The sequence below is a fragment of the Mauremys mutica genome, chromosome 6 (genome assembly GCF_020497125.1).
Source record: "Mauremys mutica isolate MM-2020 ecotype Southern chromosome 6, ASM2049712v1, whole genome shotgun sequence".
Taxonomy (NCBI): domain Eukaryota; kingdom Metazoa; phylum Chordata; order Testudines; family Geoemydidae; genus Mauremys; species Mauremys mutica.
The window spans coordinates 5,494,407-5,508,627 of record NC_059077.1 but is presented as its reverse complement, the minus strand read 5'-3'; the positions used below and the strand labels follow the sequence as shown (position 1 = coordinate 5,508,627).

At 43.6% G+C, this 14,221-nt stretch overlaps 1 protein-coding gene across 5 annotated transcripts in view; it reads right to left on the bottom strand.

Annotated features, from left to right (window-relative positions):
• Positions 1–14,221, bottom strand: part of KIAA1328 (KIAA1328 ortholog) — a 250,571-nt gene that overhangs the window by 214,795 nt on the left and 21,555 nt on the right. For all 5 annotated transcript variants that reach the window (XM_045020559.1, XM_045020558.1, XM_045020561.1 and 2 more), the window contains one exon: positions 5,906–6,021. In XM_045020559.1, the coding sequence (XP_044876494.1) occupies positions 5,906–6,021 (116 nt within the window). The remainder of the gene's footprint in view (positions 1–5,905; positions 6,022–14,221) is intronic.

Below are 14,221 nucleotides of genomic sequence, written 5' to 3'. Positions count from 1 at the left end.
TGCAAGATGCAACTCAGCTCCCAGCATGAAGACAGATTCCTGGTATCTCATATGAAGAGTACTGTACAGCCTGTGGGCTGCTACCAATGACTACAGGATGATGACTCATTGTCTTCAGCCACCAAAACAGTGGCTCAAAAATATTCTAGTGTCAGCCTCAAGGATCACCTTAATATACGAATGGCCTGCCTGAAATGTGTAAAAACTTTGGGGCCAATGTTAAAAAGCAAGCAGCAGTCATCATTCGCCAAGGCAGACTCCATGAAGTCTTATGCCATGGCTTCTGGATGAGGGAGGGTTCCTCCTTCTGCATCGGAAGGACAGCCAGCAAAACTGTCCCAAAAATTTCAGTCTGAATCCCAAAGCCATCAGCTCAGTTTCTCTCTTCCCAAAACCATACCCATGAATTTAAAAGGCAAATCACACAGACAAAATCTGTACCTGGAACGTTAACAAAGCTCCCACCGATTTCAATGGGGTGTTTTGTGACTAATGCTTTGAAATTTTACTCTAAAAATTCTGATTTATACATAGTTAAAGCTGATAGTCAGACATTAAACTCCCCTGGTTAATCCTAAACATTGCAACACCAGTGACAGACAACGTGGTCACCTTTTGTTCTAAAGTATTTATTTGCAGTCTATCAGCAAGAGGAATTTAATTAAGACCAAACATTCAGCTTTAAATGAATTTACAGGCTTTGATATGTTTAAACACTTGTTTTAATGTAGGTTGTGCCTGGTGTTAGTTTAGGAGTTCATAAAAATTTCAAAACGTATTATTTACCCAGTAGTCCTTGACTGATTCTTATACGTTTAACAAGTTCCTAAATACATATAACAAGTTCCTAAATATATATCTTATTTAACTGGTGCTGCCATTATGGACTAGCATATAAATATTCAGGGACTTTTTAATATGCTGAGCTTTTATCCAATAGACCATAATGGTTGCTTGGAAATATTTACTAGTGGCAAGCCAGTATCACTACTAAGGGAAGGACCTTCAAAGACTGAGGCACCATGAATGACAGAGAATGCGGAGTTACTAATTTGTCATTGTTTCTGCTCCTCCCCCTTCCCCCCCACCAATCATCTTCCCATCATCAAACACCTTATATCACTGTAGCATGTATCCATACATTAGAAAGCAAGGAAACAAAAAAAAACTCTCAGCACTGAACAGTATAAGCTATGGCTATTCAGTTCCCTTAAACTGAAAAACAGAAATGAGGAAAAAGTTATTAATTTCCAGTCATTCTGCAACAGTGGATTTGAACTTCTGTATTATTAAATCTAGACAAAGAGTAACAAAAACCTTGACATCGGGTTTTTTTCTGAGATACCCTCTCTTAAACAATTTCTAATAACCAGTGGGGCAAATTCACTCTGAAGTGCTGAAAATGCATCCATTCATCAAATAAGCTCTGTAACATAGCTCAAAAAAGTGATTCATGTTAGGGTGAGGTCCAATATTAGAGATTGCTTTTGAATTCCGGACAGTTAAAGCCAAAGGCCAAGATTTTCAAAAACTGATGCCTGAAGTTAGGTTTCTAACTCCTTATTTGATACATAAATAAGCAGCCTGACTTTCAGAAGTGCTGAGTACCCAGCTGCTCCCAGTGAACTCCTGCAAAAAGCAGTTCCTCTTCTGTTTCAGGTCTTTTCCTTCTTGCCTTTTCTCTTTCCTGAAAGGCCAGACAGAATGGGGGAAAAGAGACATGCAATAGAACTTAGGTATGAACTTTAGGAAGAAGAGCTAGAGGGCATGACTGTCAGATGCATGTGCAAACTTGCACAGCTTATTCACGTGTGCACTTACCACAGCTGTGCACTCAAATCAGGTAATTTCATAAACAGTCATGTTCACCTCTGACCATTTCCTGTAGCAGTAATAGAGCATGCAAATTAGGAATGCAACTGCATGCACAAATATCTGATAACTAGGCCCCAAAACACAAAAAAATTATGTGGGTTGGCAGAAGCTTCTGTGTAAAGGCTCTATCTTTATTATCCTCTGTTTCTTGGTTGGCAGCAACACACAATTCTATATATGGGATCATCCGAAACAGGGATGGGGAAATGGAGGATAAAAGTCAATTTATTTTCCTTTTATCTTAAAAATGAAGGCGGAATCTATGAGATTTAGAGAAGCACAGCACAGGGTGGGATCAGAAAATCCTCAACACTGATTCTTGCTCTTCCCACCAACTAAGTGAATGGCATTGAGCAAGTCACTTAATTTCTTTATGATCTTCCTTTGGAAAATTGGGGCTAATCCTACATTCCGGAGGTGTTGGGCAGATAATTTAGTGCTTTTCGCATGAGAGCTATAGAAATGCATAGCTGTGATTATACTAGAAACCTTATTTCGTCAAAGGTTTTTCAGATGATACCACATAAGAAGTGAATCTATTCATCCTTTGAGCAAGTTAGTATTCTATAATCTCACCTTTCCTAAAAGAATGTTTCTATAACAATGTAATATTGATAGTAAAGTACTTGTTAAACTTTTGTGAAACCAGCCAGTAAGAAAAAATAGCCTTAAGCAGTTAGTGTTAAAATCCATACATGTGCACAGCACTAAAGATAAATCTCAGATTAGCTGAATTAATATTATCAAGGATTTGTTATGTACGCTTGACTGTTGATTTGAAGCAGCAGATCATGTTCTGTCATAATTTGAGAGATGTAAAAAAATCCAGATGCACTCCCAATGTAAAAATTTTAACAGAGGTCTATAGGGTTGATGAGCAAAAAATATTTTGAATAAAGGAGAAATGGAAAGGAGTAACTCAGTCTGGAAACTTAGCATCCACAAGAAACCATTTTTTTCCTCCAAACACTGATCATTTGAGCAGGAAATAAGAGTTATTGTCAAACAAATTTTCTCCCTACAGTCTAGAACCAGAAGAAACTTCATTATACAAAGGTTCTTCCTCTCCCCTCCCCTACATTTGAGGAATGATGATTCCAATCCTCACCCTCACAAAAATCTTGACATTGGTTTGCCTCCATGTTTATGCCTTAGCATCATCAGAAGAAAAAGCAAATTTTATCTGCTGCAGCTGAGCCAGCAAGAGAGGCCACAGAGCAAACAACACTGGTTTAATAAGTCTTGCAATAATAGTGCCACTTATTTCTTAATGACAGAATTATTATTGTACATTTTTCAAAGGTGCCCACCACTAGAGAAGAAACAGTTGTCTTTTAAAAGATATTTATAATACAGAGGCTATCTCCCCAGTGTCTGGAAGGTGGTCATATTTGGGCCCTAAATTACTGATAGCAACTATCTGCTTCATATGACTGGAACATTTATCAGACTTCTATCTCAAAGATTACAACCAAGTCTCAAAGATCAGGAGAGGAGACGTGTTCCCCAACTGGGCCAGGAGCAGTGTCTTAGTTGGAAAATCAGGCCACCCCCACCCCAACTTTTGGAAGGAAGAGAAAGAAATAGAGTTTGGCAAAGCTATAAGCAACTGAAAGGAGGGTTTTATAATGGGTAGTGCCAGACCACCTTAAAAATAGGTGGTGGTACCAGCCCTGACTACAATATGTGCCCCCTTATGATTGGGAGCATTATGTCTTACTCTGCCAATGATTCAGACAGAGCACTGGGCAGGGCTGTCATCTGTTCAATTTTATCCACCAATGGAAAGTACTCAACTGAAGTGTGTTTTCAAGCCTTGGCCACTAAGTATGTAGAAAAAGCTTTTAGTCTCATGTTTTCAAAGATTTTGATTTGTATAGTTCCCTAACCAAATAGTAGTGATCAGTCATGAGATTGGTTCAAACCAGTTTCTAATAAAGACATAAATCCATTTCTCCCTATTCTGAGAAACTGCTCAAAGCTCAATACAAAATTCTGTGTAACTCACTAATTCAATGTGAATTCTGTGTAATTCAGTGTGAATTCTCCTGCAGCTTCTTGCATGCAACCCTGAGTCAAAATAGAATCTGGCTCATTTACACACTAGTACTCGGACAGCCTGGTCCTCCAGAACTTAGAACTGAGCCATTTAGTACACAGCCAAGTGCATCCTCATTGAGCTAGTTATTGCTTCTAAGAAAATAAAGCCATTTCTCTATAAAGAGAAAGCCAAGATAATGTATACGTTCCACAGTAGTTTCTTTCTGATATTCAAATTAACCCCAGGGAAGGCTGAAACTATAGTTGGTTTGATATTTGCCTCTAACAGACTAGAGAGATTAGTTTGCTATTGTCGGGCACTTCTAAGTGCTCAGCTGAATACAATGGTTTGTTAGTACAGAACTAATTACATTACGTTTTCTAAAAGAGAACAAGGTAGGTCAAATTTTGAGTCTACCAGCCTTCAGAGGTTCTCTTTAAATTATTATATTCCTGGTACCATCTATGCAAATAAATTCCCCGTGCCTTTAAACAGAACTTGAAGTGGTATCGCTTTACTTGTCAAATAGCAAGAATTTGTATTCAACTTCAGTAAGTCTTTTATACAGCTCCTAGGCACTGGAACAGACTTCAAGAGGTATGAAATTAACTGATCGGAGTTATGTGGAAGATTTTGAATCATTCATGTATGATGGATAACTGTTCCCATAGTTAAAATTATATTGTTTTAAATTATATCCTTGTTTTATGTTCATAGATTTTATAGTTTTATATAGTGTAAAACTGCATGTATTAACAGTCTGCCATCTTTGCCAGAACTCTCCTGGAAAAGATGTGTATGATTGAACAATCCATTTCTGATAAAGGTTTTTAAAAAAAAAAAAAAAAAAAAAAGAGGGGGTATATTTCCTTCCCAATGACTAACAGTCATTAGCGTTAATGGAAGTTACATGTACATATTCACCAATACAGATAATATTCCCCCAGAGGATGAATCTCACTTAAATTCATAAGCACATTAAGACCCAAGAACTAGAACACTATCACAAAATCCTGACCCTACTGAAATCAATGCAAAAGTACAAACCGTGGTCCCACTGAAGCTAAGTCTGAAGTTAGAATAGTCTTTGCAAATTTGTTGTATTTTGTGGCACAAACACGTGTCTTGATATTTCTCAGCAGCTATGTCATAGTCAGCAAATCTTGTCAGCCTGTATATCATTCAGCAGTACAGAGAACAGTTTATTTTATCAAAATTAATGTCACTGTATTAATCAAACCCTCTCCTGTGTTCCCTGTTGGGATTGTTTGTTAGCCTTCTGAAGGAAGAGACAGCCTTGATCTGTCTTGTATTCCATCGCCCAAATCCTCGTTCTTACACAGCTCAATCTAGTTATAAACCAAGGCCCTGATCCTGCAATCTGATCCATGCAGGCGGATCCCAGTGCATGGATCTGTGCAGATCACAGTCCAGCATTGGGACCCAAATGGGTTTTTCAATTTTTAATACAGGTCTAAACTGCATAATTTGGATCCATTACTCTTTTTTTTTAAATGTTTGGTTCCATTAATACTACTTTGTGAACTTCTGCCAGTATGAGCTGGCCAAACCCCTGATCTTAAGGGTTATTTTATTTTAATGCTTTCAGTGTAAATTCTGTCTCTGGACACTGAAAGTAGTGGAAAGCCATGTGAAAGGAGCTTTAGCCCTCAATTACAACCCTCTAACAGGATTAAGTGAAAAAAATCTATAACCATATTTTAATGCATAAACTCCTTATTGTCGTTTGTAGTTGACAAATATCTATTTCATAGCAAAAATAACATCACAGGAACAGCTGGATGGCAGTTTCAAGCTCAAATGAACCAGCAGCACATGCTGACAAGTCATCTCTGATTGCTTTTGAATGGCAGCACATGCAGATTTATTCCCTGCTATAAATTAGAACAATTATTTCTCTGCAGTTCACTTGTTATTTCAGACAGTGAATCCCACCACACATTGTTTTGTTTTGTTTTAAAAGGATATCTTCCCTTTCCTTGATGATAAGTTCATTCTGCTCCTCTAGCTGTCTGATCTTCTTCTCAAATGACTCCTGTTCTGCTCTCAGTCGCTCCTCTGTCTCTTCCTTTTCCTCACTTACCCTGAAACGATAAGAGAGAGACCAATGGCCCTGTCAGAGCGAAATAAAATACATGACCACGACCACGGGGCCTAATTTCCGATCTTTCCAGGGAAACTTTATCCATCACCAATCCACCTCCTCCGCCCGTAACCAATTTAGGCCTTCATCTGGCAATTTCCCCCAACTTTGAAGTGAAATATACATGTGACTTTATGCAAGAAAACTTTTCAAGTAGGTAGTCTCTTGGAGGGGCAGGGAAGAGGGCTGCATATAAACTACCAAGCAAGGGCCCAAAGCTTTGTGCAACTAGATCTGTGCAGACTGACCCTTGTGACCATAATGGAGCCATACTGAGGTCCATACAAGAGTAAAGAGCCTACCCAGACAGATCCAGTTGTAGGATCAGGGCCCAAGACAGAAAGAGTTTAAGAACATATTTCCCTTTCTAATCTTACAAGCAAAACATTGTTTGTTTGCACATCTTTTCACCAAATAAAAAGTTTTCTAGACACCAGATTTTCTTTTGCCAAATGCTTAAGTATTAATACATGAGCAATTGCTTGTGTCTTGGCCCTGAGGCCTTGTATCTTGTTGCTTGGTATAAATAATTGGACAGCAATTAAAACATGACAACATAAGCAAGGTTTGCAATGATAATTTATTTTTCATTTCAAAGTGAACTCCAAAGAGAAGGGGAAAACACCCAAATTATTCTGGCATTGTGTAGGCTGAAGATTATTACCCACAGACTATCCTCCTACCTATGCTAAAAATGTGGCTTGGAAATCTTGACTTTGTAAAAGCTCTCCAAAATATGCTATTTGCTTTAGACGGATAAACAACATAGATAATGCTCTTCACTTCTGTAGTTCCTTTCGCTGAAGGATCTCAAAGTGTTTTACCAATGTTCAGACCCACAGCTGTCATGCGGAAGATAACGGGATCGAATCACAATGTGTAGAAAGGCCAAGAAACTGACCACGTTTCAGCTTACTTTACTTGGAGGAGGTGGTTTTGGGGCAAGAAGGAGGGCCTGTTCCTTGGGACAAATGGGAAGACACAGGTTGCCAGACTCACTGATGTCCCAAGATCTTCAGGGAAATCAGGAACAGGCTCTGTCATCTATGTAGCACCCTAACTCTCCCATGGGGGCGTGAAGGTATTTCAAAATTTCAGGAAACAGCCACAAAAATGTTGATTGGGTCAGCATTCTCCAGTACAGGAAAATCCACAGTGGGGGTGAGGCAGAATGCCATGGCCAGGAGACACCTGCCAGGCTCCAACCCCCAGCCTTAACTATAGCTCAAACAAAGATTGTACAGAATGAGAAGTAGCTACCTGACAAAGCTGATGCTAAAGCTCAAATCCCTGCTCTCCAAACCCAAGGCCAGAAAATAAAAGTATAAGGGGATGATTTCACCCTGTATCTACACCACCTTTATAGTGGGGCAATCTGAGGCTCCAGAGTTAACCATTAAGTGCAGTTTTTTATATCATACCTAGCAAGAGATGACTGTGGTGTCAAACCATTCCAGCAACAAAGGGCCTATGCCCATTTTCTTGTCCTACACAATTCTACACAGTCGTGGTGTTCACCAATGCAGATCCACCACAAGACTGGTTCATGTGGGGGATGCACACACCAGAGGAGGAATGCAATGAATGTAGAGAAAGCTACATGACCCTGAATCCACCCCAGGTCCCATTAATATTTGCTCCTATGGCTGTGAATAAGTCAACATATGTCTGTCATCCAACACTGCTCCCACAGAGAGCTCTAATGCAACTAGCTACAGGAACAGCAAACATCACTTTAGGCTCAGGCTTTTGCAGCTCACCAGTATTAGCTTCTTCTTTCTGAACCTACAGCACTCATTTCAGTTGCAGTACCACACATGGCCTAGCTCCATAAAGCCAGTAATAGATACCTGCACTCCAAGCAGCATGTAGCTTTCCGGCAAGTAGGAAACAGAGACAGGAGCAGCTCCAGGCCCCAGCACGCCAAGCGCGTGCTTGGGGCGGCATGCCGCGGGGGGCGCTCTGCTGGTCACCGGGAGGGCGGCAGGCAGGGTGCCTTCGGCGGCGTGCCTGTGGAGGGTCCGCTGGTCCCGCGGCTCTGGTGGACCTCCCACAGGCGTGCCTGCGGAGGGTCTGCTGGTCCCGTGGCTTCACTGGAGCCGCGGGACCAGCGGACCCTCCGCAGGCACGCCTGTGGGAGGTCCACTGGAGCCGCGGGATCGGCAAGTGGCAGAGCGCCCGCCGCAGCATGACGCCGTGCTTGGGGCGGCGAAATGTCAAGAGCCGCCCCTGAACAGAGAGGAGGAACCACAAAGCAAGAGAGGAGAAGAGAACAAACAGTAGAAAGGAAAGCAACTATACACACAAATGAGACGGGGGGGGAAAAAGGCAGAAAAGGTGATGAGAAAATGAACAGAAGAGAAAAAAGGTGACAGCACTTACAATCAGTGGCGATTAACAAATTTGCCGCCCCTAGGCCCTCAAAAAATTACTGCCCCCCCCCACACACACACACACCAGTTCACCTCCGCTCCCCCGCGGCAAGCCTGGGAGGGAGGGGGGAGAAGGGGAGTTGCGGCACGCTCGGGGGATGGCGGTGGTGGAGCAGAGGCAGGGAGCGGTTCCCTGCCCCCTCCCCGCCCCGGGTTACTCCCCACACCCGCGGGCCCCAGCTCACCTCTGCTCCGCCTCCTCCGAGCGCGCCACTACTCCCTCCCTCCCAGCGCTTTCGCACGGCAAGCCTGGGAGGGAGGTGGAAGGAGCGAAGCGCGGCCCGCCTGGGGGAGGAGGCGGGCCGGGGAAGGGGCGGAGTTGGGGCGGGGGCGGGAGCAAATTTGTTGGCCTAGGCAATAATACGCCGCTGCTTACAATGAGGGGACATAAAGGACAATGGTCATCTGCTAATTGCCACGGTGATGCTGCACCAAAAAAAGGTTGGACCAACTGATGTGAGCACAGAGCCACACTGATTTACAACAGAATCATTCACACTGGACAAAAGCATTAGAAAATGCACTGCAGGGAATGATTCTGTATAGGCCAAAGAGGATAGGAACCAAATCTAATGGGTTTTGCCCATCTCTATATTCTGTGCTTTATTTGTATTGTCTGCATCGTGTTCATGTGCTGCACTGCACTTTGTATTTAACGCACAGCACAATGCACAGGCAGTTCAGTGATGCTCTTTGATACATGTTGCCACGTATCTTGTGCATTAAATGACAGAGCAGTAAGCGATGTCACAAGATACGTGGCAGTATATGCTTATGTACCACAAAGCAAGAGACAGTCCATAAAGGGCACATAAGATACAGAAGACATTATCACTCACAAGAGGTAGCAAACGGAAGTCAAGGAAAAGGAATACAAGTGCTCTGTCAGATTATGCTGGATTTATGTCACATCCTGGACAAGGCTCAATGAGATTATTATTTACTTATTGTACTGCCTTCCCTTGGAAATAACAAATGGTTTTTATTGGTATTGGGAAGGACTTTGCTGCCAAACTAAAAAACTTTATTCAGTTTGTGGTGTTTTGAAATAGGATTTTCACCAGTCTTTTCTTCCTCCCGGGGTCAGAAAGACAGCTGAACCTTCAAAGGGCAACAACACGTCTATCATCCCACCTCCTAATATACATAGCTTCTGGACTCTGTTGCCATTGTTCATATGAGAGAATGCATTATTACTGGCTGAGAACAAAGACAACAAACCAATAAAACAATTTCAAGGTTTACTGCTACAACTGCAATCTATCTTCTTGTGCAATTTACATTCAAACCCCTTGGCACAAGATACAAAAAACCTTTGCTCAAGATACCTTTTTTAATTTAGCTCAGACTTGGTAACTTTACCAACTACATAAGGTCCTGCATATTTTCTACTAAGGGTCTTGCAGAATGAAGACATATTTTCAGTATACCAGCAATGGAAGAAAATCCTCATATGATCATAACAGCCACTAGATCAGTGTTTCCCCAACAGTGGGTTTAGGTACTGCTCACAGTTTGCCAGGCATATGGCCGCCCAGCACAGAGATAAAGGATAACATTTTCAATAGCACCAACACACGACAAGGTCCCAAGTCCTATTTTCAAAAGTGATTTAGGAGCCCATGTCTCATTGACTTTCAATGGGACTTAAGTGCCTAGATTTCTCTTGAAAACTCTACCCAAAAGCCCTGCTCTGAAGAGCTTAAAAACCCATGGATTTGACCCTGCAAAGGGATCCACCTGTATGGAACCTTATGCTTGTGCAGAGCCTGACTCTTCAGGACGCATGCAGAATTAAGACCTAAACAGACAACAGATGGGATGGGGGGAAAGGATGTGACATCAAAAGCAAATTAGTAAAGCCACCATCTATTTTGTTCACTGAGGGGAAGACCAGGGCTCACAGCACTCAAGGAAATAGTGTCTTAAGGACGGGATTGGCTTTGAAAGTGACAATCAGAGCATCCTGAGCAAGACAGGACAGCAGCGGGGGCACCAGCACAAGACAGAGCAGGGTCCAGCCTGCACAGTGGGGATGAAAGGTAACCAGGGAGCACCAAGCAAAACACAGCTTTACAGGTGATTAAATAAGCTCTCTATCTTGAAGGTAACCTCCACCCCTAACTCGCTGCTGGGTCTGCAGTCCAGAAACACACCTAAGGCCTGAATAAACAGCAGCTGCAGGGCCGAATACTAACTAAACTCAGTGCAGTTAAAGGCAATGGTAGGTAGTGGGAAGACAACAGAGAAATGTAGTGGTCTATGCAGTCAAGCTGAAAAGAAGGCAGCAGAGAAGCTGACAGCCCTACAGAACAAAGCAAACATCCTCTGTGATGTCAGGACATCACCATGCGCACTGTCAGGTGAGCTGGGGATATGAAAAAAAGAATTAGAGAAGTTCATGGAGGATAGCTCCATCAATGGCTATTAGCCAGGATGGGCAGAGGCACAACCTCATGCTCTAGGGAACCCTAAACCTTTGACTGCCAGAAGCTGGTATTGGATGACTGAGGATGGATCACTCAAAAAATTGCCCTATTCTGTTAATTCCCTCGGAGGCATCTCACATTGGCCACTGCCGGAAGACAGGATATTGGACTAGATGGACCACTGGTCTGACCCAGTATGGCCATTTGTATCTTTTTATGAACAAGTTGACCAGGGCCACCCCAACAGCAAATATACTACCACTGTACTGAACTGGACAGGCACCTCCACACAGCTGTGTACAACTTAACACCCGCCATACCTATGGCTACAAAGTCCACAAATCCACTGTAGCAATACTCCCCAGCAGTTAACATCTCCACGCCACAGATACTGATTAAACCTTATCCTGCATGCTGCTGTAGCTCTACAGTCCACAGTCCAGCTGTGTCACCATCAATGCTTGCTACTGAGGTGTATGCAGAGGACTGAGTGTGCATCCCCTCAGACTTCCTTCTATGTCCTCTTGGGTCCCCTGAAGATTCCCTTTAATCAAGGTTTCTATTATCTTACCCAGGTGTCAACACAGGGAGACTACAGTGTTTTTAAGTGTAGAAGGCTGGAATGCCATTGCCTCGGTAACGCTCTCCAGGCTGCTAAGCTGTTACAGCTGCTCAGTGCTTCTGTTCTTGGAGCTCCAGTGTTATCAGCACAAGCAGATAGTGCAGCCTGCTAATTCAGCAGACCTCAATGTTACTCATAAAAGAAAGACCACCGGCACAGTTTAGGGACAAAGGCACTTGGCCAGGTTAATAGCCCTCAAAGCACAGTCCTAGCGTCCTGTAGGAGCTACAGATACAGTAACACGTGAGTGCCCCGTGGCAAGGAGCACCTCAGTCAGCAGCTGGAATTTCTGTTGTCCCCTCGGACACACAAAGGATTACGGCGAGGTACCCCAAGATTTCTAGACAAACAATTTACATACCACCTTAAATGTTTCATGACATCTCCTTGTTACCTCTCCTTGTATCTTGTTCCTGATGTCTTGGGCAAAACATCCCTATTCACAGGGCTTAAGTTCAGCCGGGGCTGTCTGGAGTGGCGCCCCAATGTACCCCAGCAGGGCTGAATCCCTGAGCCCCGGAGCCTCCACCCCCGGGAGAGCTGAAGCCCCAAGACCCCCCTCCCCTGCAGCTGAAGCCCAGACCCCTGCCACCCTGCAGGGCAGAACCCCCAAGCTTCCCCCCACCACCAGCCCAGCGGCTGAAGCTTGGAGCCTCAAGTTCCCGCTTCCTCCCCAACTAGGCCCTGGAGTTTTTATAGCATGTTGGTGGGGTTGGGGAGCCCCTCTGGGCAACAATCTAACTGAATTTAAGCCGTGACTATTCATCACTTCTGTCAAACCCTCTTATCTTGTGCTAGGTCAGGAGGTACCTGTGCTAATCTTTGGGAATGTGTTCACATACTTACCCAGTGCCTAGTACTTCTCAGAAGTGCCTGTGTTTTAGCGACACTAGCAGTACCTTTGCTAAGTTCATGTACCAGACAGTAAACTTGTAAGCAGCTGCTTTAATACATCGCCTGACTTTGGCTCATAGTCACAGGTCTTGCCCCAGGCCCAGTGCTCCAGGCTCTCTCTCTCTCTACTACATATAGCAGGGGTAGGCAACCTATGGCACGCATGCCAAAGGCGGCACACAAGCTCATTTTCAGTGGCACTCACACTGCCTGGGTCCTGGACACCGGTCCGGGGGGGCTCTGCATTTTAATTAATTAGTTTTAAATTAAGCTTCTTAAACATTTTTAAAACTTTATTTACTTTACATACGACAATAGTTTAATTATATATTACAGACTTATAGAAAGAGACCTTCTAAAAATGTTAAAATGTATTACTGGCACATGAAACCTTAAAATAGGGTGAATAAATGAAGACTCGGCACAGCACTTCTGAAAGATTGCCAACCCATGACATATAGAATCTCTGGTTTTAGAGCCAAGATATCCACGCCCAACAACCCAATCCACATGCTTGGTGAACCACACGGAGAAAGCAGATGAGTATCTCACACTCAGCTACCCTGTTCCCCCAGCTAGGAATCCTCATATCCCCTAATAAAGATGCAACAGGAGGAGGATTTCATCCTCATGTTGTTCCCTAGCGTATAGGCACAGCAAACTCTCCATTCTGAGCTCCTGCACGCTCATTGACTGAGGACATGAATTCCATTATACAGTATCTGCCGAGTCAGGCAAGGGCATTCTACATTCTGTGACAATGCTATGCACGCATACAGGAATGTTCTGTCACCCTTTTCAGGTGTGTATAGTAATGTACCTCCAGTTGGATGCGGACACTTCAATCTCATTTTGAGACGGGCAAACTGCTATACCAGTGCTCTGCCTTTAATTGAAGATTTAATAAAGGGTGAGGGGCTCGATTTTCTAGGGGTGCCCTCTGCCAACAGAGAAAAGACAAACAGAAAGATCAAGTACTTGGCCTCCCAGTGCTGTGAGGAGTAGGACTGCTAATGAATGAGTCTGCATGGTATATGCATCTTATTTGATACTTCTACTCACCCAAAATACAACTGAATTCCTTGACTCCACACACAAACTGTGAGGGCAGGGAAGAAGAATTTGGGGGGTGAGTGTAAAGACAAGAATCAGCAAATCTTGCTACTACAGCTGTGAACTACTGCTTGGCGTCACACGTATCATATTCCTAGTGAGGATGCTCCCTATTCATGGAAGCTGTCCATCCTGGGAATCCTCAAAGGATACAACCCCCCATCCTCTATGCCAGACACTGAAGGAGAGTGGGCTCTCAAGACTCTTGGATTAGTTGCAAAAACATGTTTCGGTCAAGTGTATTGTGTGGCCACTCCCGCCACCCTACTTAGGAAGTCCCAGAGGCAGTGTCGGACAGATAGCTGGCTGATGCCCATCATATCCCCAAAGATCCAGGGCAGTTATGACTCTGTCAAGGAATGAGAGGGTGTGGATCCTGTGTGTTGCTCTCTCCCCATTACTGCTCTGGGAAGCCTGCATGCAGGAAAGCCTGCATCAGTGTGAGGTCAAGGAACATCTTCCCTAGCTAATAGGTACTGTGTGGAGAGTAATGGTTTAACTTGTTCCTGCTGGTATAGTTGTGCCACTTGCATCCGTAAGCCAGAAGCAGCTGCCTGAGTACATGGGTGTTTCAAAAACACTCAGAGGTTCCCATGGAGCAGCGAGCCCAATGATCATACCCCACTTGCAGTGCTCAGTACACAGAGCACT